At 47.8% G+C, this 22,487-nt stretch overlaps 1 protein-coding gene across 5 annotated transcripts in view; it reads left to right on the forward strand.

Moving 5' to 3' along the window:
• The window catches only part of LOC117363217 (DNA repair protein complementing XP-G cells-like), a 650,515-nt gene that overhangs the window by 143,218 nt on the left and 484,810 nt on the right, over nt 1-22,487 (forward strand). For all 5 annotated transcript variants that reach the window (XM_033950644.1, XM_033950648.1, XM_033950643.1 and 2 more), the window contains one exon: nt 18,941-19,116. In XM_033950644.1, coding sequence (XP_033806535.1) covers nt 18,941-19,116 — 176 coding nt within the window. The remainder of the gene's footprint in view (nt 1-18,940; nt 19,117-22,487) is intronic.

A 22,487-nucleotide genomic window follows, 5' to 3' on the forward strand; every position in this document is an offset into this window, starting at 1 on the left:
AAAGTGCACCCGGTGCGAGCGACTTCTTTCCATCACAGACCCGCATCGCCGATGCATCCTCTGCCTGGGGGCCGCTCATCCAACCGACTCCTGCCCCCAGTGTGCTACTTTCCAGAACCGGGCCCTCCGCCGAAGAAAAGCCTGCATGGCGGATCTCTTCGCTGCCGACCAACCCTCTACCTCGGCCTCGAGGTCAGCTCCGGCCTTGACCTCGGCCCCGAATACCTCGGCATCGCCTCGAGACTTGAATCCGAAGTCCTCGGGACAGCAGAAAGCCTCGGCTCCGGGTAATTCCCCTCTTCCCTCTTCAGGTTCCGTAACAGCGAAGAAGCCAGCCTTGGGGACACCGGCGACGCATGGCGGAAGTCCCATGCTCACAGCCCCGGCAAAGCCCTCCAAGCCTTCGGGCCATGCCTCCATCACACGGGAATACTCTGATACGAGGTCGCCCCCGGTGGAGCGCAATGAGGCAGTGGACATGCCCTCGATGCTGTCCGTGCCTGTTTTTCAGGACCTACTTCGAGCGATGATCTCATCGGAGCTGTCCGCTGCAATGGCCCATCTACAACCGGCCTCGACCTCGACCCCGCATGTGCCAGACCTGCCTGAGCCTCGCGTTGAGCCACCTCGGGGAAAAGCGCGCAAGCTCCGCCGCATCCCATCCTCCTCGGACTCCTCGCCGAGACACCCGAGGCGCTCTCCCTCCACAGACCGCCGCGGGGCAAAACGTCGTGCTAAAACAACAGAAACCTCGAACCGCCGTACCTCCAAGAAGGCCCGGGGTTCCCCCACTCTACGAGGCCGTTCACCTACACCTCGTACGGGACCGCTGAGGGTGACGGAGCTATCACTCTCCAACCCGCGCATCCTCCGAACTCCCCCTCGGACCGGGGTTCCGATCCGAGGTTTCAGGCTTTCACCAAGGGAGTCCGGGTCGAGGTCACCGATTCGACATCGATCGGTACCCCGAACCCCGGCATCGTGTCCGAGGGGCTCCTCGAGACGTCGGAGATCCATGACCCCAGAACACTTTCATAGTGCTTCCCCGGTCTCGGAGCGTGGATCGGAGTAGGAGCCTCGATACTCGAGGGAAGCCTCCCCATCCTTCTCCACCTGACGGAGGTCTCGTTCACCGACCCCGCACGGGGCCTCGGGAACATCCCGCCCATCCTTCTCTCGCTTTGTCCAGGACATGGGCCATGCTTTGGACTTGGACCTCCAGTCCGACTCCAGATACTCTAAGGAGTACCTAGCGGAGCTGGATATGCCATCACTGCCCAGAGAGTCCCTTCGCTTACCGCCTAACCCGGTACTCCAACAGGCTTTCTTCAGGAACCTGGAGACCCCCTATATGGTCACAGCAGTACCCTCCAAAATGGAGGCTAAGTACCGTACAGTACCCTTCCCGGGATTCGAACAACCGCAGCTCTCCCACCAGTCGCTGTTAGTAGAATCCTCCTTGAAAAAGGCTCACCCCTCCAGGGTCTCAGAGGCGGTCCCCCCAGGCCCAGAAGGCCGAACCCTAGACAAGTTCGGCAGGAGACTATATCAAAATGCGATGATGGCCTCTAGGGTGCAAAGCTACACTTTCACCTTCACATCTTACCTCAAACACCTCATTGGACTACTGAGAGCCTTTGAGACTGACTTACCAGCCTCCCCCCAAGGAGCGTTTAGCCTGCTTTCAGAGTCCCTCTCCAACCTACGCCTCCATCTATTCCACGCGGCCTACGATGGTTTCGAACTCTCCTCCAGAGAGGCAGCCTTTGCTATCGCCATGCGCTGACTAGCTTGGCTGCGCCTGGTCGACATGGACCCCAACTAACAGGACCGGTTGGCTAACCTCCCCTGCGTGGGTAAAGAACTGTTCGATGACACTATCGAGGCGGCTACAAAACGCCTCTCCGAACACGAACGCTCGTTTGCCTCCCTCGTGCGGCAAAAGCCTAAACCGCCCGCGTTCAGGCCGTTCAGGGCCCCTCCACGCCGCTACCCACAAAAATCCACCTGCCTTCTCGCGGCCTCCGCCCAGGCGTCCGCAAGCCCACCATCGGGCTCTGCCCAAGTCCCAACCGCCTGCGACTACCAAACCATCCCCGTCCTTTTGACGGGATACGCGGAAGGGGGCAGGCCCCCTCCGCCATAGTCCCAGGCCTCCTTCCCATCGGGGGGTCACCTCAAAGTCTTTTACCCTCGCTGGGAACAAGTCACGTCGGACGCATGGGTCCTTGGCGTGATCTCATCAGGATACTCTCTCAACTTTCGGGCCATTCCTCCAGACAACCCCCCAAGGAATTGCCCTCCCAACTGGACGCAGCTACCCCTACTCCTCTCCGAAGCTCAAGATCTGCTTCACCTGAGAGCAGTGGAGGAGGTTCCCCCCGGCCAACGGGGGAAGGGCTTCTACTCCCGTTACTTCCTGGTACCGAAAAAAACGGGAGACCTTCGCCCAATACTAGACTTGAGACGCCTCAACAAATTTCTGGTATGGGAAAAATTTCGGATGCTTTCCCTACCGACCCTCTACCCCCTGATCGACGAGGGCGACTGGCTCTGCTCCCTCGATCTGAAGGAGGCGTACACACATGTTCCAGTGCACCCCGCTCACCGCAAGTTCTTGCGTTTTCAAGTGGGAGACCTGCAATACCGAGTCCTCCCCTTCGGCCTAGCATCGTCACCTCGGGTCTTCACCAAGTGCCTCGTGGTGGTCGTAGCTACCCTACGCTCCCAAGGTCTTCAGGTATTCCCCTACCTGGACGACTGGCTGATCAAAGCCCCGTCCAAGGAAGGGGTTATCTCAGCGACCCAACAGACTATTATCTACCTACAGAGGCTGGGGTTCGAGATAAACTTCCCAAAATCCCAACTACGCCCCTCGCAGTCCCTACAATTCATTGGGGCCACGCTGGACACGGTTCGCCTCCGTTCCTTCCTCCCCCCTCCACGTCTAGAGGCGTTAGTAAGTCTGAGCCGAAGGATCTCACTGCTGACCTCGGTATCAGCTCGACAGATGATGACTCTCCTGGGCCACATGGCCTCCACCGTCCATGTTACACCCTTCGCCCGTCTCCATCTGAGAATCCCTCAATGGACCCTGGCCTCTCAGTGGCGTCAAGACCGGGACCCAATCGATTGTCCCGTGACAGTGACTTCTTCCTTGCAACGATCGCTCCGCTGGTGGGCCGACTCTTCAAATCTTTCCATAGGTTTGCTCTTCCTCGCCCCTCCTCACAGCAAGGTACTCACCACGGACTCGTCGGAGTACGCTTGGGGAGCCCACCTGGACGGCCTCCGCACTCAGGGGATGTGGTCAGCAGAAGACCGCCGCTGTCACATCAACGTGCTAGAGCTCCGGGCCATCTATCTCGCAGCTGTAGCTTTCCAACATCTGCTTCACGACCGGGTGGTCCTCATCCGAACCGACAACCAGGTAGCAATGTACTACGTAAACAAACAAGGGGGACAGGATCTTGGTCCCTCTGTCGGGAAGCCATGCGCCTCTGGAAATGGGCAATCTCCAACAACACCTTCCTTCGAGCGGTGTACATACAAGGAGAACAAAACTGTCTGGCGGACAGACTCAGCCGCCTCCTTCAGCCACACGAGTGGTCACTGCACTCTCAGACCCTACGACAGGTGTTTGAAAAGTGGGGGACGCCTCAAATAGACCTGTTCGCATCCCCCCACAATCACAAACTGCCCCTCTTCTGCTCCCGGATACACTCCCCGGACCGCCTCGAGGCCGACGCCTTCCTCCTCGACTGGGAGGGAAGGTTTCTGTATGCGTTTCCGCCGTTTCCTCTGATCCTGCGGACGCTGGTCCACCTGAAAACGGTGAAAGCCACCCTGATCCTGATTGCTCCTCGCTGGCCACGCCAGCCTTGGTTTTCCCTTCTACTTCAACTCAGTGTCAGAGATCCACTGCCTCTGCCTCGGTTTCCCTCTCTACTATCACAGAGTCAGGGTTCGCTGTTACATCCCAATCTTCAATCTCTTCATCTGAATGCTTGGTTTCTTTCCCCCTGACTTCTCTCCCCGCGTCTCAATCAGTCAAGGAGATATTGGAGGCCTCTAGAAAGACCTCGACGAGAACCTGCTATTCTCAAAAGTGGACCAGATTCTCAGCCTAGTGCTCCTCTCACAGCCAGGACCCGGTGTCGATCCCCGTCCCTCTGGTCCTTGACTATTTACTTCAATTATCTCACTCCGGCTTAAAGACCAACTCCATTCGAGTACATCTCAGTGCGATTGCGGCCTTTCATCAGCCCCTGGAAAGAAAAGCCCTCTCGCTCCACCTCTTAGTCTCTCGCTTCATGAAGGGTCTTCTGAATGTCCACCCTCCTCTCAAACCCCCTCCGGGGGTTTGGGACCTTAACGTGGTGCTGGCTCAACTAATGAAACCTCCATTTGAGCCCCTAGACAAATGCCATCCTAAATTCCTCACGTGGAAGGTGATTTTCCTGCTTGCACTCACTTCTGCCCGGCGAGTTAGTGAGCTACAGGCTCTGGTAGCGGACCCACCCTTCACTGTTTTCCACCATGACAAGGTGGCACTCCGCACACATCCAAAGTTCTTACCTAAAGTAGTGTCTGATTTTCACCTCAATCAGTCCATCGTCTTGCCCGTGTTTTTTCCCAAGCCCCACTCTTACCCCGGAGAGGTGGCGCTTCACACTCTTGACTGTAAGAGAGCATTGGCCTTTTACCTCCAACGCACTTAACCACACCGGAAAGTCCCACAATTGTTTTTGTCCTTCGACCCAAACCGGTTAGGCCACCCAGTTTCCAAGCGCACCTTGTCCAACTGGTTGGCCGATTGCATCACCTTTTGCTACGCTCAGGCTGGTCTCGCGCTGCATGGTCGAGTAACGGGACACAAGGTCCGAGCGATGGTAGCCTCCGTAGCGTTCCTCAGGTCCACACCTATTGAGGAAATCTGCAAGGCTGCCACGTGGTCTTCGGTTCATACTTTTACCTCCCACTACTGTCTGGACTCACTGTCCAGAAGCGATGGCCGGTTCGGCCAATCGGTATTGCGAAATCTATTTGCTTAAATTGCCAACTTCCCTCCATCCCTTTTCAGTTAGCTTGGAGGTCACCCACATGTGAGAATATCATGCCTGCTTGTCCTGGGATAAAGCACAGTTACTTACCGTAACAGGTGTTATCCAGGGACAGCAGGCATATATTCTCACAACCCGCCCACCTCCCTGAGGTTGGCTTCTTTGCTAGTTAAGTGAACTGGAGACCACGAGGGGATGCGCCCCCTAGTGGAGCAGGAAGGCACGCATGCGTGGAGCAGCAGAGCAAACTTAAATCTTCAATCAAGTTTGCTTGAAAATGCTTCCGCATCGGGGCTCCGTAGATGACGTCACCCACATGTTAGAATATATGCCTGCTGTCCCTGGATAACACCTGTTACGGTAAGTAACTGTGCTTTTTAGGAAGGACAGAAATGGCAAAAAGGTGGAGGAGTAGCTCTCTATGAAAAGATCGATATCCAAGCGACTTAAATGCAAGGGACCTGGTGAGAGGAAGAAGCGATATGGATCGCTCTGAAAAGAGAAGATGAAACTTCTGTCTACGTGACTATAGCCTACAGACTCTGACTCAGTCACAGCAAATTGATAAAGATCTGATTGTGTATATCCAAAAGTTTGTAAAGAAAGAGGAGGTGCTGCTGTTGGGAGATTTCAACCTGCCGGATGCGGACTTGAAAGTTCTGTCTGCGGAATCAGAAAGAAGTAGGGAGATTGTGGATGCCTTTCAAGAGGCTCTGCTCAGACAAATGGTGACCGAACCCACGAGGGAAAAAGCGATATTGGATCTGGTCCTCACCAATAGGGAGAGTATCTCTAATGTTTCAGTGGGAAGTAGCGATCATCAAACGGTTTTGGTTTAATATAACAGCTAAAGTGGAGAGCTGCCACACAATACTTAAAGTCCTGGATTTCAAACATACCGGCTTTAATAAAATGGAAGAGTACCTGAAGAAAGAGCTGTTAGGATGGGAGGACATTAGAGAAGTGGAAAAACAGTGGTCTAAGCTGAAAGGAGCAATAAAAATGACTATGGACCTTTATGTGAAGAAAATAAATAAAAACAAGAGAAAAAGGAAACAGATATGGTTCTCCAAACTAGTGGCAGAGAAAATAAAGGCAAAAGAGTTGGCGTTCCTGAAATATAAAATAACCCAAGAAGAGGAGTACAGAAAGGACTGCCGGGTGAAACTGAATGAAGCGAAGAGAGAGATACATGTGGCGAACGTGCATGTGGAAGAGCAAATGACTAAAAATGTAAAAAAGGGAAACAAAAACTTTTTCAGATATATTAGTGAAAGGAGGAAGATGATAAATGGAATTGCTAAACTAAAATATGCTGAGAACCGATATATGGAGGGTGATGAGAAAAAAGCAAAAGTGTTAAACAAATACTTTTGTTTTGTGTTTATGGAAGAAAATCCTGGAGAAGGACCGAGATTGTCTGGCAAAGTTACACAAGAAAATAGAGTAGATTCTGCACCGTTCATGGAGGAAAGTGTTTATGAACAACTTGAAAAACTGAAGGGTGGACAAAGCGATAGGACTGGACGGATACTGAGGGAGCTCAGAGAGATTCTGGCGGGTCCTATTAAAGACTTTTTTGACAAATCTCTGGAGTCAGGAGTGGAGAAGAGTGGATGTGGTCCCTATTCACACAAAAGTGGTTGAAGAGATGAAGCGGGAAACTACAGGCTGGTAAGCCTCACTTTGGTTGTTGGAAAAATAATGAAAGTGTTGCTGAAAGAAAGGATAGTGAACTTCCTAGAATCAAATGGGTTACAGGATCCGAGGCAACATGGCTTTACAAAAGGTAAATCGTGCCAAACGAACCTGATTAAATTTTTTGATTGGGTGATCAGAGAACTATCAAGGACATATGCTAGATGTAATTTACTTAGATTTCAGCAAAGCCTTTGACATGGTTCCTCATAGGAGGCTCTTGAACAAACTTGAAGGGCTGAAGTGGTGAACTGGATTAGAAACAGACAGATGCCAGAGGGTGGTAGTTAATGGAAGTCGCTTGGAGGAAGGAAAGGTGAGTAGTGGAGTCGCTCAAGGTTTGGTCTTGGGGCCGATCATTTCAATATGTTTGTGAGTGACATTGCTGAAAGGTGTGACAAATCGAGCTCTCTTCCTAGTTTTGGCACAGGATTTAGGGAAGAAGAGCAGAACACTCTGAGGCAGGAGAGTTGTCCAGGTTGGCTCCGCGGTTTGCTGAAAGCGCTGACTTCACTTGGGCTAGCTCAGGGGGTTAAGAAACTACAGCTTCCAGAAGGCCAGCCTCAGCACAGGAAGTTGTCACTGAGGCAAGCTCAGCAGCAGAAAGATTTCTCTCCCTTCCCCCTCTTCAGAGCAGGGAGGGGCAAGTTGTAGGAGGTTAAAAAGTGAGCTGCTGAGACAGAAAAGGAGGAGGAACTGAGGAGGCTTCAGAGTGAGCTCCCCAGAGAGCCCTTCTCCTCAACTGAGGGCCTGGGAAACTTAGCCCCGATTGTGACATGGTGGATATGTCTGATGTGCTGGGGATTGAAGCAGAGGGACAAGTCCAAAGTTGTGAACCCATGGACATTGGAGTTTCAAGTCTGCCCAGTGAGGGTTTTGAGGCCATGGACCTTGATTGAGCAAAGGTGGGGAATGTGTGGCTTTATTTTGTTTCTTACCTGGTTTTTTTTGCTTAAAAGTTTGAGTGAAACAGTGCTTGTATGCCAAACGCTGGGAGCTTAGCAAAGCTAATCTTTAAAGCACTGCAATGCTTGAACCGGGACATTGTACTGACTAGCATAGCAAACCAGTTTGTCTTTTCTCTCTCTCAGCCCAGCTGGAGACTAATTAGAGTCAGATTAGATTCTGTCCGAGGCAAGCACAGGAGAGCTCCTTTGTAAAAGAAGTTCCTTATCTCCAGGCACTCGGTAGCAGGGTTACAACCTTAGCAGTGTTTGTCTTGTTGGGGAAAACTGTATTTCTGCTTTGACTACAAGAATGTTATTTTTGTTCCTACCTTCTACCTTTGTGCTGTTGGAGGGAATTCTGCTGAGGTTATCCTAACACCCAGAAGGCTGGTGAAGAGGACTGTGATATAAGAAACTAGAGTCCAGCCTAAAGGGTTTATTTAATTTGGGTATTTTTGAAAAATCAGAGCTACTGAGCAGATTGGCCTGAAGTTTTATGTTTCACTAAACTGTGCATTGAAAATATTGCTATTCATTACAAATACCTTGGCAAGAAAATCAGAGGTATAAGAATAAAATTTGTCCTTATTGTTTTCTGGACACGCTTGCAGTGGTGTGGCTTTTTGTTTTGCTTGCCTGATTTGTTCCCTAGGACAGTGTCTCTATTATTTTTACCTGGGGCATCTGCCAGAGAAGGCCTGAAGGATTCCCTGGTTAGAGGGAACACGCTGTGTACAGGTACAGTCATGGAGGTCCCGGCTCGCTGCAGGGATCAGAATAGAAGGAAAGTTTACCTTTTTGCGGATGATACCAAGATTTGTAACATAGTAGACACCGAGGAGAGAGTAGAAAACATGAAAAAGGATCTACAAAAGTTAGAGGAATGACCTAATATCTGGCAACTAAAATTCAATGCAAAGAAATGAAGAGTAATGCATTTCGGGATTAATAATTGGAAGGAACCTTATATGCTGGGAGGTGAGAGGCTGATATGCACAGATGGGGAGAGGGACCTTGGGGTGATGATATCCGAAGATCTAAAGATGAAAATACAGTGTGACAGGGCGATGGCTGCTGCCAGAAGGATGCTGGGTTGTATAAAGAGAGGCATAACCAGTAGAAGAAAGAAGGTGTTGATGCCCCTGTACAGGTCGTTGGTGAGGCCCCACTTGGAGTATTGTGTTCGGTTTTGGAGACCATATCTGGCGAAGGACATAAGAAGTCTTGAAGTAGTCCAGAGGAGGGCGACGAAAATGATAGGAGGTTTACACCAAAAGAGACCAAAAGGAGAGACTGGAAGCCCTGAATATGTATACCCTAGAGCGGGGGTCGGCAACCTGCGGCTCCAGAGCCGCATGCGGCTCTTTTCCACCTTTGCTGCGGCTCCGGTAGTGTGTCACGCAGGCATACAGTTACAAGTCCGGCGTCGCGGCGGGAAATAGCCATGCTGAGCAGTGAGCTCAGCACATACACAGATGAAAGCCTTGCTTGCTGATTGGTCTGGCGGCCCCGCCCCGCCGTGCCGCCGGACCAATCAGCAAGCAAGGCTTTCATCTGTGTAGTGCTGAGCTCACTGCTCAGCGTGGCTATTTCCTGCCGCGACGCTGGACTTGTAAGGTGCCTGAAAAAGAAATCATCCTGGCCGGGGTCGGTGTCATGCTCCGGAGATCTACAGCCTTCCTATCTCCCTCTCCCTTCTACCTGCTTCCGGCCACATCCCCTGCTCCGCGGCTCTCTTCGGCAACTCAGCAGCAGCTTCTGACGTCGGGGCCTACCCTCTGCGAGTCCCGCTTGTTTCAACTTCCTTTTTCCACAAAGGCGGGACTCGTAGAGGGAAGGCCTCGATGTCGGCAGCTTGTCTTGATCACCGCTGCTGACGAGTTGCTTAAGAGAGCCGCGGAGCAGGGGGGTGTTGCCAGGTGCAGGTAGAAGGGAGAGGGCCAGATGCAGGACTCGTGGTTGAGGGAGTAGAAGAGAGAGAGAAAGAGAGAGGGGAGGGAAACAAAAGGAAATATTTCATACTGGGCTGGGCCTGAGTGGAGGGAGGGTGGAAAGATTCTAGCTACAGAGTGCAGTAACAAAGGAAAAGGGGGGAAAGCTGAACATGGAGATAGTGACACAAAGAAGAGAAAGGGTAAGCAGGACCTACTGAATAAGGATAGAGATACAGAGGGGACATGAAGAGGAGGTGAAATAGAGACATAGAAGTAATGCTGAAAAAGTGGGGGGGGGGGGGAGATAAAGACATTGAAAGGGCAAATGGTGAACATGGGGTAAAGATAAGGACAGAGACAAATGAAGATTCTGAAAAAGTGGTGAGATAGGGATATAGGTGAGATGGACACAAAGAAGGGTGATGCTGGAAAATAGGTGGAATGGTAATTCTGACAGACACAGAAGGGAAATGCTGGATCAAGGAGAGATGGGGCTCAGGCTGGATGGAATGAGGAGAAATGCCTTGTTGGCCCGGAACTTCCTCTCCTACGTCAGAATTGACGTCAGGGAGCGGAATGCTGGTCAGCGCAACACTTCTGCAGGGAAAGCTTGGGACGGTGGTGGCTTGGGGGCTGTTCCCCGGTTGCGGTGGCAGCAAACCGAGTGGCTTGGGGGACGGCGCGGAGACAGAAAGAAGGGGGAACAGGGAGACAGAAAGAAAAAGTTGGGGGAGAGAATGAGGTCTGGAGGAGAGGAAACATACAGGAGGCTGAAAGAAAGGAAGAAAGGTTGGATGCACAGTCAGAAGAAGAAAGTGCAACCAGAGACTCATGAAATCACCAAATAGCAAAGGTAGGAAAAATGATTTTATTTTCAATTTAGTGATCCTGTATATAGCATTAAGATAAGAAACAATATATGCAGTGTTAGATTTGTTTTATAATGGTTTTGCGGCTCCAAGTTTTTTTTTTCTTTTCGAAAACGGGTCCAAGTGGCTCTTTATGTCTTAAAGGTTGCAGACCCCCAGCCCTAGAGGAAAGGAGGGACAGGAGAGATATGATTCAGAAGTTCAAATACTTGAAAGGTATTAACGTAGAACAAAATATTTTCCAGAGAAAGGAAAATGGTTAAACCAGAGGACATAATTTGAGGTTGAGGAATGGTAGGCTCAAGAGCAATGTAAGGAAATTCTACTTTACGGAGAGAGTGATGGATGCCTGGAATTCGCTTCCGAGAGAGGCGGTGGAGAGGAAAATGGTGACAGAGTTCAAAAAAGCATGGGATGAAAACAGAGGATCTCTAATCAGAAAATAATGGTGGATATTGGGGAACTGCGGCCGGTACTGGGCAGACTTGCATGGTCTGTGTCTGTGTGTGGCCATTTGGGCTGGGGGGGCTTTGATGGCTGGGGTGGTATAGATGGGCTGGAGTGGGCTTTGGCAAAGACTTCACTAGTTGGAACCTAAGCACAGTACCGGGCAGAGCTTTGGATTCTTGCCTAGAAATAGCTAAGAAGAAAAAATAAATAAATTGAATCAGGTTGGGCAGACTGGGTGGACCATTCGGGTCTTTATCTGCCATCATCTACTATGTTACTATGTTATGTAGACTTGTGAAAAAAAAAACTGCTGTGTTCCTGGGACAATTTTTATCCCTAGGAGTCAGTGTTCTATACTCCTATTCTATTTCAATAGGGTGGCCCTCCCCTTGTGATCCCACTGCATACAAAATCATTGCACAGATCTTGAGTGACCTCTGCACAAGAAGTAGCCACCACTTTGTAGCAAGATTTATGGTACACTAATCAGTTACATAAACAAGTTACGTGCCTGTTAGTTTTTTTAGGGAATACCATAATATCTCTGCCAGGTCCAAATTTCTTTGTCTATTTATACGACACAAGACCCAGGCTAATGAGAAATACTTTTATTATGAAAATAGAAAAATATAATTCACAAGCCAGCAGCAATATCTAAATATTGTTCACAAAATATCCGATTACATATATGAAACTCAGTACATAATTATCACAACACACTTGCTAGATAACTAAGTAAAATTACTTCTTACACACATTAAACAATTCCTTATAATAATAATAATCCCTGATTAGCAGCAATCTATTACAGATTATCACCATGAGTAACTTTACAAGCCTTATCCTATATCACAATCGGATGCACTTATCTAACCTATGCTTAAAGATAATAAGTTCCTTATCTCACCATCTAATTAGGCCTTGGCACAAAATCAGGTGAAATGGAAGATATCTCTTCAGCTTAGCAGATGTAGAAATCCTTTGGTTACAGGAATAAGTGTTCATCAGCCACTGGTAAAGCTGTAATTTATTGGCAGCAAAAGTTTCCTTGTAGTGATGGAATTCAGATCTGTTTAAGGTCCGATTCACTCTCTCTCAGGCAGAGAGTCACACGAGGTAACTGTACAGGTCTTAATTATTATGAAAGAGATGCGTGCAGAACACTTGTGATGAGATGTCAGTTCACTTCCATCCCGGCACAGACTCATTATAATTATCCTTTTCACTTGGATCACGTCAGATGACTTCCTCGGACCAATCCAGAATCAGAACTTAGATGAATAGCCTTTCTGTATAAAGTCTCATACAGGCTGGGAGATAGAGACGCTGTTCGAGAGATAAGCACAGCATAGGAGTATCACTCCCCCAAGATTCACAGCCTAAGCATGAAGGCATAGATGGATGTCTTTGATTAGAATACCATTCTGGTACATACCCAGAATGCATCAGGCAGAAACAGCAAAGATGTGTTCTTCTTTCTCTTCTGGCTAGGTTCAGGCTGGAATGATTCCTTGCAAATAATGGTTCAGGCTTAAATGATGGTTCAGGCTTGATGATGTCATAGAGGCCTAACCTTCAGGTGCAAATAAGTTACACCATATCTGGAATACTCTTCAGCCTACACACCATATCTGGAATACTCTTCAGCCTCAAATTACTTCTCTTTGATCTGTTTTCTAAATCCTCAAATTTTAAAAGGGTTTCTTCATTTATTCTCTCCCTTTCACTCAGTTATTGCTGCAGCTTATCAATTTCCTCCCCTTGTTCTTCAGTTCTCTGTTCCATTTTCTCTGTCCAGTCCCCAATCTTATTGCCATCACCTTTTGAAGTCATTTTTGCTTCTCTGAATATCACCCCATACCAGTGGCGTACCTAGGGGGGGGGGGGGGGCGGGCCGCCCCGGGTACCAGCTCATTAGGGATGCTCGAGCCTTGGAGTCATGGCCCGGGAACTTCCCTGCTATGGCCCGACTCCAAGGCTTCCGCGAGTCCCCGAAGTGATCCTGCCTGAGCCCTCTCTCAAATTCCATTCACCCACGGCCACACCCCCCGTCGCCGTCGGAGCTTGGTCAACAACTTCCGGTTTCCGGCTGGGTGGAAGCAAGAAAGGGAGCCCGAGCCGTGTGGGACACTGCAATTAAGGCAGGAACTGAGGGTGTGTATCGCTGGGCTGCTTGGTGGTGGTTTTATTGTTATTTTATTTCTGCCCGAATCAATTTTTTTAAAAGCCCAAAATCAGCCTCCCGAATCATCAACTGACCCTCCCCCCCTAAAGCAGGATCGGCAATTTCCTCTTGCTAGCCGGCTCCTTCTTTAGAGGGCGAGGGGGGAGGGTCAGTTGGGAATTGCTGCAATGTCCTGCTTCCCCTCTGGCCTCCTGACCCGTACCTAATTGCATTAGACAGTACTAGATGGGGGGTGTAGGCCTTAAGGGGTGGGGTGTAGGCCTTAAGAGGGAGGTGTAGGCCTTAAGGGGGGGACAGACCTTTGGGTGGGAGGTAAAGACCTTTGGGGGGGTGTAGGCTTTCAGGGGGGGACATATCTTCGGGTGGGGGGTGCAGGCCTTCAGGGGGGGTGCAGGCCTTCAGGGGGGGTGCAGGCCTTCAGTGGGGTGCAGGCCTTCAGGAGGTACAGACCTTCGGGGGGGTGCAGGCCTTCAGGGGGGGTGCAGGCTTTCAGGAGGTACAGACCTTCAGGGGGGGGTGCAGGCCTTCAGGAGGTACAGACCTTCAGGGGGGGTGCAGGCCTCCAGGGGGGTGCAGGCCCTTCAGGGGGGTGCAGGCCTTCAGGAGGTACAGACCTTCGGGGGGGGGGGGGTGCAGGCCTTCAGGGGGGGTGCAGGCCTCCAGGGGGATGCAGGCCTTCAGGGGGGTGCAGGCCTTCGGGGGGGTGCAGGCCTTCGGGGGGGTGCAGGCCTTCGGGGTGGGTGCAGGCATTCGGGGTGGGTGCAGGCATTCGGGGTGGGTGCAGGCCTTCGGGATGGGTGCAGGCCTTCAGGGGGGGAAAGACCTTCGGGTGGGGGGTACAATCCTTCGGGGAGGGTGCAGGCCTTCAGGGGTGGGGTTTAGGCCTTCAGAGGGGGACAGACCTTTGGGTGGGAGGTAAAGTCCTTCGGGGGGGTGCAGGCCTTCAGGGGTGGGGTGTAGCCCTTCGGAGGGGGGACAGACCTTCGGGGGAGGGGGGGGTCCTGGTGTATAAGTACACAGAGGGAGAGAGGGAAGGGGGGGTTCAAAGATACGTGCATATGCCAGACTTTGGGGGTTAGAAATAATGGGTCTAAAAACAGAGGAGTGGGAGAGAGATGGTGCATAATGGGATTTAGGGAGGGAAGGAACAGAAAGGGAGAGAACTTGGAAACAGGGGGATGGTGTGGAGGGGGGATAGAGATACTGGATAGGAGGATAGTTGGGAACAGAAAGGGAGAGATGGTGGATCCTGGGGTGGTGGGGAGTTGAGAAAAGGTGAATCTGTGGATCGAGACAAAAAAAGGAAAGATGCCAGATCTCCGGGAGAGGGAAGGGAAACGGAAGGGGAGGACAGAGATGGCAGACGGATGGTTAGCACGGAGAAAGGAGACCCTGGCAAGCAAGACAACAAGAGCCTGGGACCAACAAGATTTGAATATTGACCAGAGAACAAAAGGTAGAAAAAATAATTTTATTTTCTGTTTTGTGATTACAATATGTTAGATTTGAAAAGTGTACATGAGACAGCTTGAAATGGGAACTTTTCTATTTTTGTGAATGGCAAGGCTGAGTTCAGTTAAAATATATGCTTTATAAGAAAATATAATAATGTGTTTTATAAAGTTTATAAGCATTGCTGGCATACTCGGTGAGGTGTTCCTAGTGTTGGTGGTGGTGGTAGCATGTCAGTGTGTTGAGAGGAAGAGGTAGTCTGAGAAATTCTGCTGAGCAAACTCTGGGCCCATTTCCACCCCCAGTTTGTCCACTCCACTCAACTGGTTCACACACTGAGTGGGTCTTTGGGTGTTATTTCTGGGTAGTTGTTTTAGAATCTCTTCCAGTGGTTTGTCAGTATCTCCTTCTGGTCCAAGGAAGGAAACTTTGTCAACCTTAGCATTGACCTTCAGAATATGTTTGTAACAGCGCTGCTTGTGTGGCATTAGGCTATGTAGTGATCGAAAGAAAAAAACAGACCTTTGCACATTTTTGCACTATATGGTGGGTGTATGAGGAGATTCATTTCCTGCACAGTTAAGTCCATGTGAAGTTACCTTGTGCTGTATTTGACATCTAGCAAGGTCTCTGTTTGGAAGGAAAGATCTAAGCTTAAAAATGAAGTGGCCAGAAGTTATGTTAAAAGTAGATAGCGTAGCTGGTTTTAAGAAAGGTTTGGACAAATTCCTGGAGGAAAAGTCCATTGTCTGTTATTAAGACATGGGGGAAGCGTCTGCTTGCCCTGGATTGGTGCACTCAGCAGCAACAAATACTAGTTTTGGCTGGCTCTTTCCCCGCATTTCTCCTCTCTTCCCCACGATTTAATATCCAGTTCAGGCAGTAAGTAAATACATCGGCAGGGGGGGAGTCTGGTAAGTCTTGGGGGCTGGGGATGGAAGGTGAGAATCAGTTCTGTAGGCTATCAGAAATTTGCTTAATTATCTACTCACACAGAAAAGCAGTAAAGTCAATAGGTTCTCTGAGTGGGAACAACCTGTTTGATCTTGCACTCTTGTGATTGACCAATTGTTTATTACTGTTTAATTTATTACATTGATTAATTTGAGCACACCTGAGGTGTCCTATGATGGTGTGCACTGCAGGCAGAGGGTGATTAACCTGTGCCTTATTGTGTAAAGCGCTGGAGAATTCTCTCCTCTCGCTTACCTCTCACGCTGAGGACACCCTGCTTCAGTATAATCATTTATATGATTTATCTTATAAACATTATTACGTGGTCTTTTCCTCAAGTGCTGAGACATCAGGTTGTTCCCACTTGGAGAACCTATTGACTTTTACTGCTTTTCTGTGTGGCTTTAACATTTTTGCTATTCAGTATACCTAAACTATTATTCAGTAGAAAAAATTTGGTTTGTTCAATCAAATCCTTTGTGGACATTGGACTTCTATGAGTGAATGTTCTGCTTGATTGAACAAACTAAATTTTTTCTACTGAATAATAGTCTAGGTACAATGAAAGTAAATAGCAAAAATGTTTGAGTAGATAATTAAGGAAATCTTTTTCATATTGCTTACTTATGGACTGGGAAAAAAGACTGTTCAAGCAAATGTCTCCAGAACTGCTTTAATGGAAAAATGTGATTTTTTTTTTAAGTACTTTGTGAAATTTATTGTTGTTGTGAAATTTATTGTTATACTTTGTTTAAACTTAAAAAGCGGTGTCATTAACAGTGAATCGAATCGAAAAATCGATTCAACAGGGTGAATCGAATCAAATGAAATATTTTTCTCTGAACGGGCAGCACTATTGGCTACCATGAGAATGGGCTACTGGGCATGATGGACCATTGGTGTGACCCAGTTAGGCTATTCTTTTGTTATGTTCTCATCTGTAGGGGCCTTTGTTTTCACTTCTTATTTTAATGTATTTTTTTCCTGGAAACTTATCAGTGTTTTTTTATAATGGGAACAAAAATGGAAGAGAATTAATGTGTGTGGAATGGGGGGTAACTAATTTCTTCAGCTAAATAATTCAATCCACTTCAAACAGACATAGGAGAACTTGTGCACCATTCACACACCCTCCAACCAAAAACGTCAAAAGAAAAAAACTGTTCGACAACCTCCTAGCCATTCGAGCTGCAACACTCGACCCCCAACTCTACAACCAATTGATATCAACAACAGACTGCAAAACCTTCAAGAAGAAATAAAAACCCTTCTATTCAAAAAACACATAAAACCGAACTAACACAATCAGAACTGTCCCAAGCATCACCTGCAACTACTCCATATGTACTTCTAATGTCATGACAATTTAGACATAATTTATGTTATGTTATGTTTGGAATAATGGTTACATATATGAGGTTCAATAAAAGAAAATTTTCACTGCCTGTTTCTATTCTGACCATTTATTCCATTTCATGGTTATTGCAAAAAAAAATAAAAAAATTTTTACATGGGGGGGTGTCAAAAAATGATGGGCCCCGGGTGCCACATACCCTAGGTACGCCACTGCCCCATACTGCAGTGATTTTTCTTCTTAACATCTAGAACAGTTTGAGTTCACCTCTCATTAGCAGTTGAGAATCCTCTACTGCAATGTGACATTCCTCATGGCATTCTGACTCCTTAGCACCTTTGTGCTGCCAAGTCACCATCTTGCCTTCCTGCCTTGGTCAGGACTAGAGCCATATTCCCATAAGTGAATGTTTTCAAGTTGGCTAGCCTTTTCTTTACCACCATATACTTCACCAGTGATTCTTGGAGTATTAAATATCCCAAACATTATTGATGTTCTCCCCTGGCTAGGTGAGCTTGCTTTTATTTCAGAGTTGCACTGGAGCTCATCTCTTAGGTTACCATCATCTAAGCGAGCAGTCTCAAACTCGTGGCCCACGGGCCACATGCAGCCTCCCAGGTACTATTTTGCAGCCCGCAATCTTGTACCTGATCTTGCACTCTGGGAAGGAAGAGAGGCGCCGGTGTCAGCTGACTTGCAACTTCCTGCAACTGCCTCATATGCCAGGACTCCTGCCATCGTCGGATACACAAAGGCAGGAGTCCCGGCATACGCGACGACAGCAGGAAGTTGAAAGTCAGTTGACGCTGGAGCCTCTTTTCCTGCCCAGTCTGTGAAATCGCGTACAACACTGCAAAATGTAAGTACTGCTGGACAGGGGAGGAAGGAAGGGAGAAGGGGTACTTCTGGACAAGGGAGAGGTAAAGGAAGGGAGAAGGAAAGAAAATGTGCTATACACTGGAGAGGAGGATGAAATGGTGCATGGGGAAAGAGCATGTTGGGTTGAGGGTGGGAAGGAGGGAAGAGGCAAGGACAGAGAGAGAAAGCGTGCAGGAGGCAGAAAGTGTTGGACTCATGGAGAGGTCAAGATGGATGGGGAGGGCAGAAAGGAGGGAAATAATTGTTACACTGGGGAAGGGGGAGAGGACAGAGAGTGAAAAGTTAAACTCATGGAAGGAGAGAGAAATGTTGTTTGGTTGAGGGAAGGAGGACCAAAGAAGAAGCATGCAGGTGGAAGAGAGAAAAAAATGTTGGACTGGTGGAAAGGAGGTAGAAATGTTGGGTTGGGAGTGGGGCCAGAAAGGAGGAAGGGAAGGAAGATGGACTGCAGGGGGGCAGAAAGGAGGAAGGGAAAGATAAATGTTACACTGGAGGGGAAGGAGAGAGATATCAGACCATGGAAATATGGAGGGAAGGAGAGAGAAATAGGAAGGGAAGGTAAGACATGGAAAAGTAGATTTTGAGAAGAAAGCAGAAAAATGGAAAAACTGAATAAGATGGATGCAAGGCAGAAAATGAAGATGGAGAGAAAAACGGTCAATGGACAAGAAGGCTTTGGAAACATAGTTAAAAGCCCAGAAAAACAAAGTCACCAGACAACAAAGGTAGAGAAAATGATTTTATTTTCAGTATAGTGATTGAAATGTATGAGTTCTGAGAAAGGAAAGATGTTAAACTTTAACTGTGAGGGCTGCAGTAAAAATAGTTAATGTCTTATTAAACTGTTAAAGAAAAGATTTATAAACTATAAAGAGTTTTACCTCATGCAAAATTATCATTTCTTTAATAAGACATTAACTATTTTTTTTCTGCGGCCCTCCAAGTACCTACAAATCCAAAATGTGGCCCAGCAAAGGGTTTGAGTTTGAGACCACTGAGCTAAGCTGACATCACTTCCTCCTAGATCACCTGCTTTAAAAATTGAGTGACTACTTTCTTCAGGTTTTGCATAAACAATTTTGTTGTTGTTGTTGTGTAATTACTTGATGTTGCATGTAAATGAAGCTGATTTTCCCTCCTTAACATTACTGAAAGATATAAGCATTTGGTTGAACCAAGCAGTGAAAGGAGTCAGAGATCGTCAGGGGAATACCATGCAGAATGCCCATCTCCTCGTGCTATTTCACCGCCTCTGCAAGCTGCTCTTCTTCAGGATCAAGCCTGTTTTTGTTTTTGATGGGGATGCCCCACTACTGAAGAAACAGACCCTGGTAAGTTACTTTGCATTGGGTTTTAGACTTAACTGGAGCACAGATTTGGAAAGTTAAATGACTAAAGCCAGAATTCTCAAAAACCCACATTAACGCAGCCGTTTTGATAGTGAATCTAAAAAAAACGAGACATTCTCAAAAAATCGCACATGCAAACGAGGTCGGCAAACAGCAGCGCAGATTCACTAAATCTGCATGTGCCCATCGCTGGTGATAGCAATGGGCACATGTGCAGAAAAAAACACTGTCAAGATAAACACAACAGCAGAACATAAGAACATAAGCAATGCCTCTGCTGGGTCAGACCTGAGGGTCCATCGTGCCCAGCAGCCCGCTCACGCGGCCGGCCCCAACAGGTCCAGGACCTGTGCAGTAATCCTCTATTTATACCCTTCTATCCCCCTTTCCAGCAGGAAATTGTCCAGTCCTTTCCTTAAACCCCAATTCCATGCTCTGCCCTATTACGTCCTCTGGAAACGCATTCCAGGTGTCCACCACACCCTGGGTAAAGAAGAACTTCCTAGCATTTGTTTGAATCTGTCCCCTTTCAGTTTTTCCGAATGCCCTCTTGTTCTTATATTTTTTGAAAGTTTGAAGAATCTGTCCCTCTCTACTCTCTCTATGCCCCTCATGATCTTATAAGTCTCTATCATATCCCCTCTAAGTTTCCTCTTCTCCTGGGAAAAGAGACCCAGTTTCTCCAATTTCTCAGCGTATGAAAGGTTTCCATCCCTTTTATCAGACGTGTCGCTCTCCTCTGAACACTCTTGAGTAACGCCATATCCTTCTTAAGGTATGGCGACCAATATTGGACGCAGTATTCCAGATGTGGGGCGCAGCATCACCCGATACAGCGGCAGGATAACTTATTTCGTCCTGGTTGTAATACCCTTCTTGATTATACCTAGCATTCTATTCGCTCTCTTAGCGGCTGCTGCGCAATGTGCCGTCGGCTTCATTGTCATGTCCACCATTACCACCAAGTCCCTTTCTTGGGTACTCTCGTTCACTAACATCCCTCCCATTGTATAGTTGTACCTCAGGTTTCTGTTTCCCAGATGCAATACTTTACATTTTTCAACGTTGAACTTCATCTGCCATCTCGTTCCCATTCTCCTAGTTTTCTCAAGTCCCTTTGCAATTCTTCGCAGTCCTCTTTAGTCCGAGCTCCACTAAATAGTTTAGTGTCGTCCGCAAATTTTATTATCTCACACTTCGTCCCTGTTTCTAGATCATTTATGAATATATTAAATAGAAGCAGCCCGAGACCGAGCCCTGCGGAACACCACTCGTGACCCTCCTCCATTCCGAGTAGTGGCCCTTCACCTCTACCCTCTGTTTCCTACCTGCCAACCAGTTTCTGTTCCATCTATGTACGTCTCCGTCCACCCCATGGTTCTTCAGTTTCCGGAGTAGACGCTCATGTGGCACCTTGTCAAAGGCTTTTTGGAAATCCAGGTATATGATGTCTATGGGGTCTCCTCTGTCCATCTGTTTGTTAATTCCTTCGAAGAAGTGCAATAAATTAGTTAGGCACGATCTCCCCCTGCAGAAAACCATGTTGGCTTGTTTTCAGAAGTTTGTTTCTTTCCAAATGTTCATCAATGTTTTCTTTTATCAGTGCTTCCACCATTTTCCCCGGAACCGAGGTGAGACTCACTGGTCTGTAGTTTCCCAGGGTCACCTCTTGATCCCTTTTTAAAGATGGGCGTGACGTTGGCTATCTTCCAATCCTCCGGAATCACTCCTGTTTTCAGGGATAGGTTGCAAATTTGCTGCAGTAGTTCTGCTATCTCCTCCTTTAATTTTTTCAGAACCCTTAGATGGATTCCGTCCGGACCCGGGGATTTTGTCAGTTTTTAGTTTTTCTATCTGCCTGCGCATATCTTCAAGACTCACTTTCATGGATGTTAATTTTTTCTGCTTGATTTCCATTGAAGAATTGCTCAGGTTCCGGTATGTTGGTTGTGTCTTCGTTCGTAAATACAGACAAAAGAACATGTTAAGTCTTTCCGCGACTTCTTTCTCCTCCTTCACTACTCCCTTCCTGTCTCCGTCGTCCAGCGGTCCCACCTCCTCCCTAGCCGGCTGTTTCCTTTTAACGGTTTGAAATTTTGTGCCTCCCTGGCTAGCCTCTCTTCATACGCTCTTTTGGCTTTACGAACCACATGGTGACATTCTTTATGATACTTCCTGTGCTCTTTCCAGTTCTCCTCAGTTTTGTCCTTTTTCCATTTCCTGTATGAATTTTTTCTTAATGCCTATCGCTTCCTTCACTATTTTAGTGATCCATACCGGATCTTTTGTTCGACTCTTTTTGCACCCTTTTCTGAATCTGGGGATGTACAGATTTTGAGCCTCGCTCACCGTGTCCTTGAAAAAAGGCCAGGCATGTTCCACCGTTTGGCATTTCTTGGAAGTGTTCCTAAGTTTCTTCCTTACCATTCCCCTCATTGCTTCGTAGTTTCCTTTCCTGAAGTTGAAAGTTGTATGGTTCTCTTTCTTTTCAATATTCCTACTTCAACCTTGAACTTGATCATATTATGATCGCTGTTTCCCAATGGTCCCACTACTTCCTCTTCAGTTGCAGGTCCCATTAACCCATTTAGGATTAGATCCAGAGTGGCATTTCCTCTTGTCGGTTCTCTAACAAGCTGCTCCATGAAGCAATCTTGTGTAGCCTCCAGGAATTCTGTCTCCCTAGCGCATCTTGAGCTTCCAAGACTCCAGTCTATCCCGGGGTAGTTGAAGTCTCCCATAATAACTGTGTAACCGCTTTTGCATTCTCGCTTCATCTCAGCTTCCATTTCTTTATCGATATCTCCGGTTTGCCCGGGTGGATGATAGTATAGGCCCATCTTTATTTCATTGTCCTTTCCTACCCGGTATTTTAAACCCATGGCGATTCCAGCTTGTTGGTCGTCTCTTGTCGATTGTATGCTTTCTTTTATGTATAGGGCTATTCCACCTGCTTTCTGTCCTGACCTGTCCTGGCAATAGAGCTTGTACCCCAGCAGCGCTGTATCCCATTTGCTTTCCTCATTCCACCATATTTCAGAGATTCCAACGATGTCTATGTCCTCTGCATTAGCCACGGCTTCTAGTTCCCACATTTTGTTTCTTAGGCTCCTTGCATTAGTATATATGCAATTTAGATCCTGGCATTTTGTTGTCTTCATTTCCTTTCCCTGTGCTTCGGTCTTTAGTGTCTTCTCTTTTGCTACAATCTTTCTAACCTCCTCTTCTGGGTTAATTGAGTCCTGTAATTCATCCCTTGTTTCTTCCCAGCCTATTTTCCCCTTAATATCTTCACGGGATACCTTCTTCTGAATCGTCGACACTAGGTCGACTGTCGTCTTTCCCCTTCCTCT

This window comes from Geotrypetes seraphini, chromosome 6, assembly GCF_902459505.1.
Source record: "Geotrypetes seraphini chromosome 6, aGeoSer1.1, whole genome shotgun sequence".
Classification (NCBI taxonomy): Eukaryota; Metazoa; Chordata; class Amphibia; order Gymnophiona; family Dermophiidae; genus Geotrypetes; species Geotrypetes seraphini.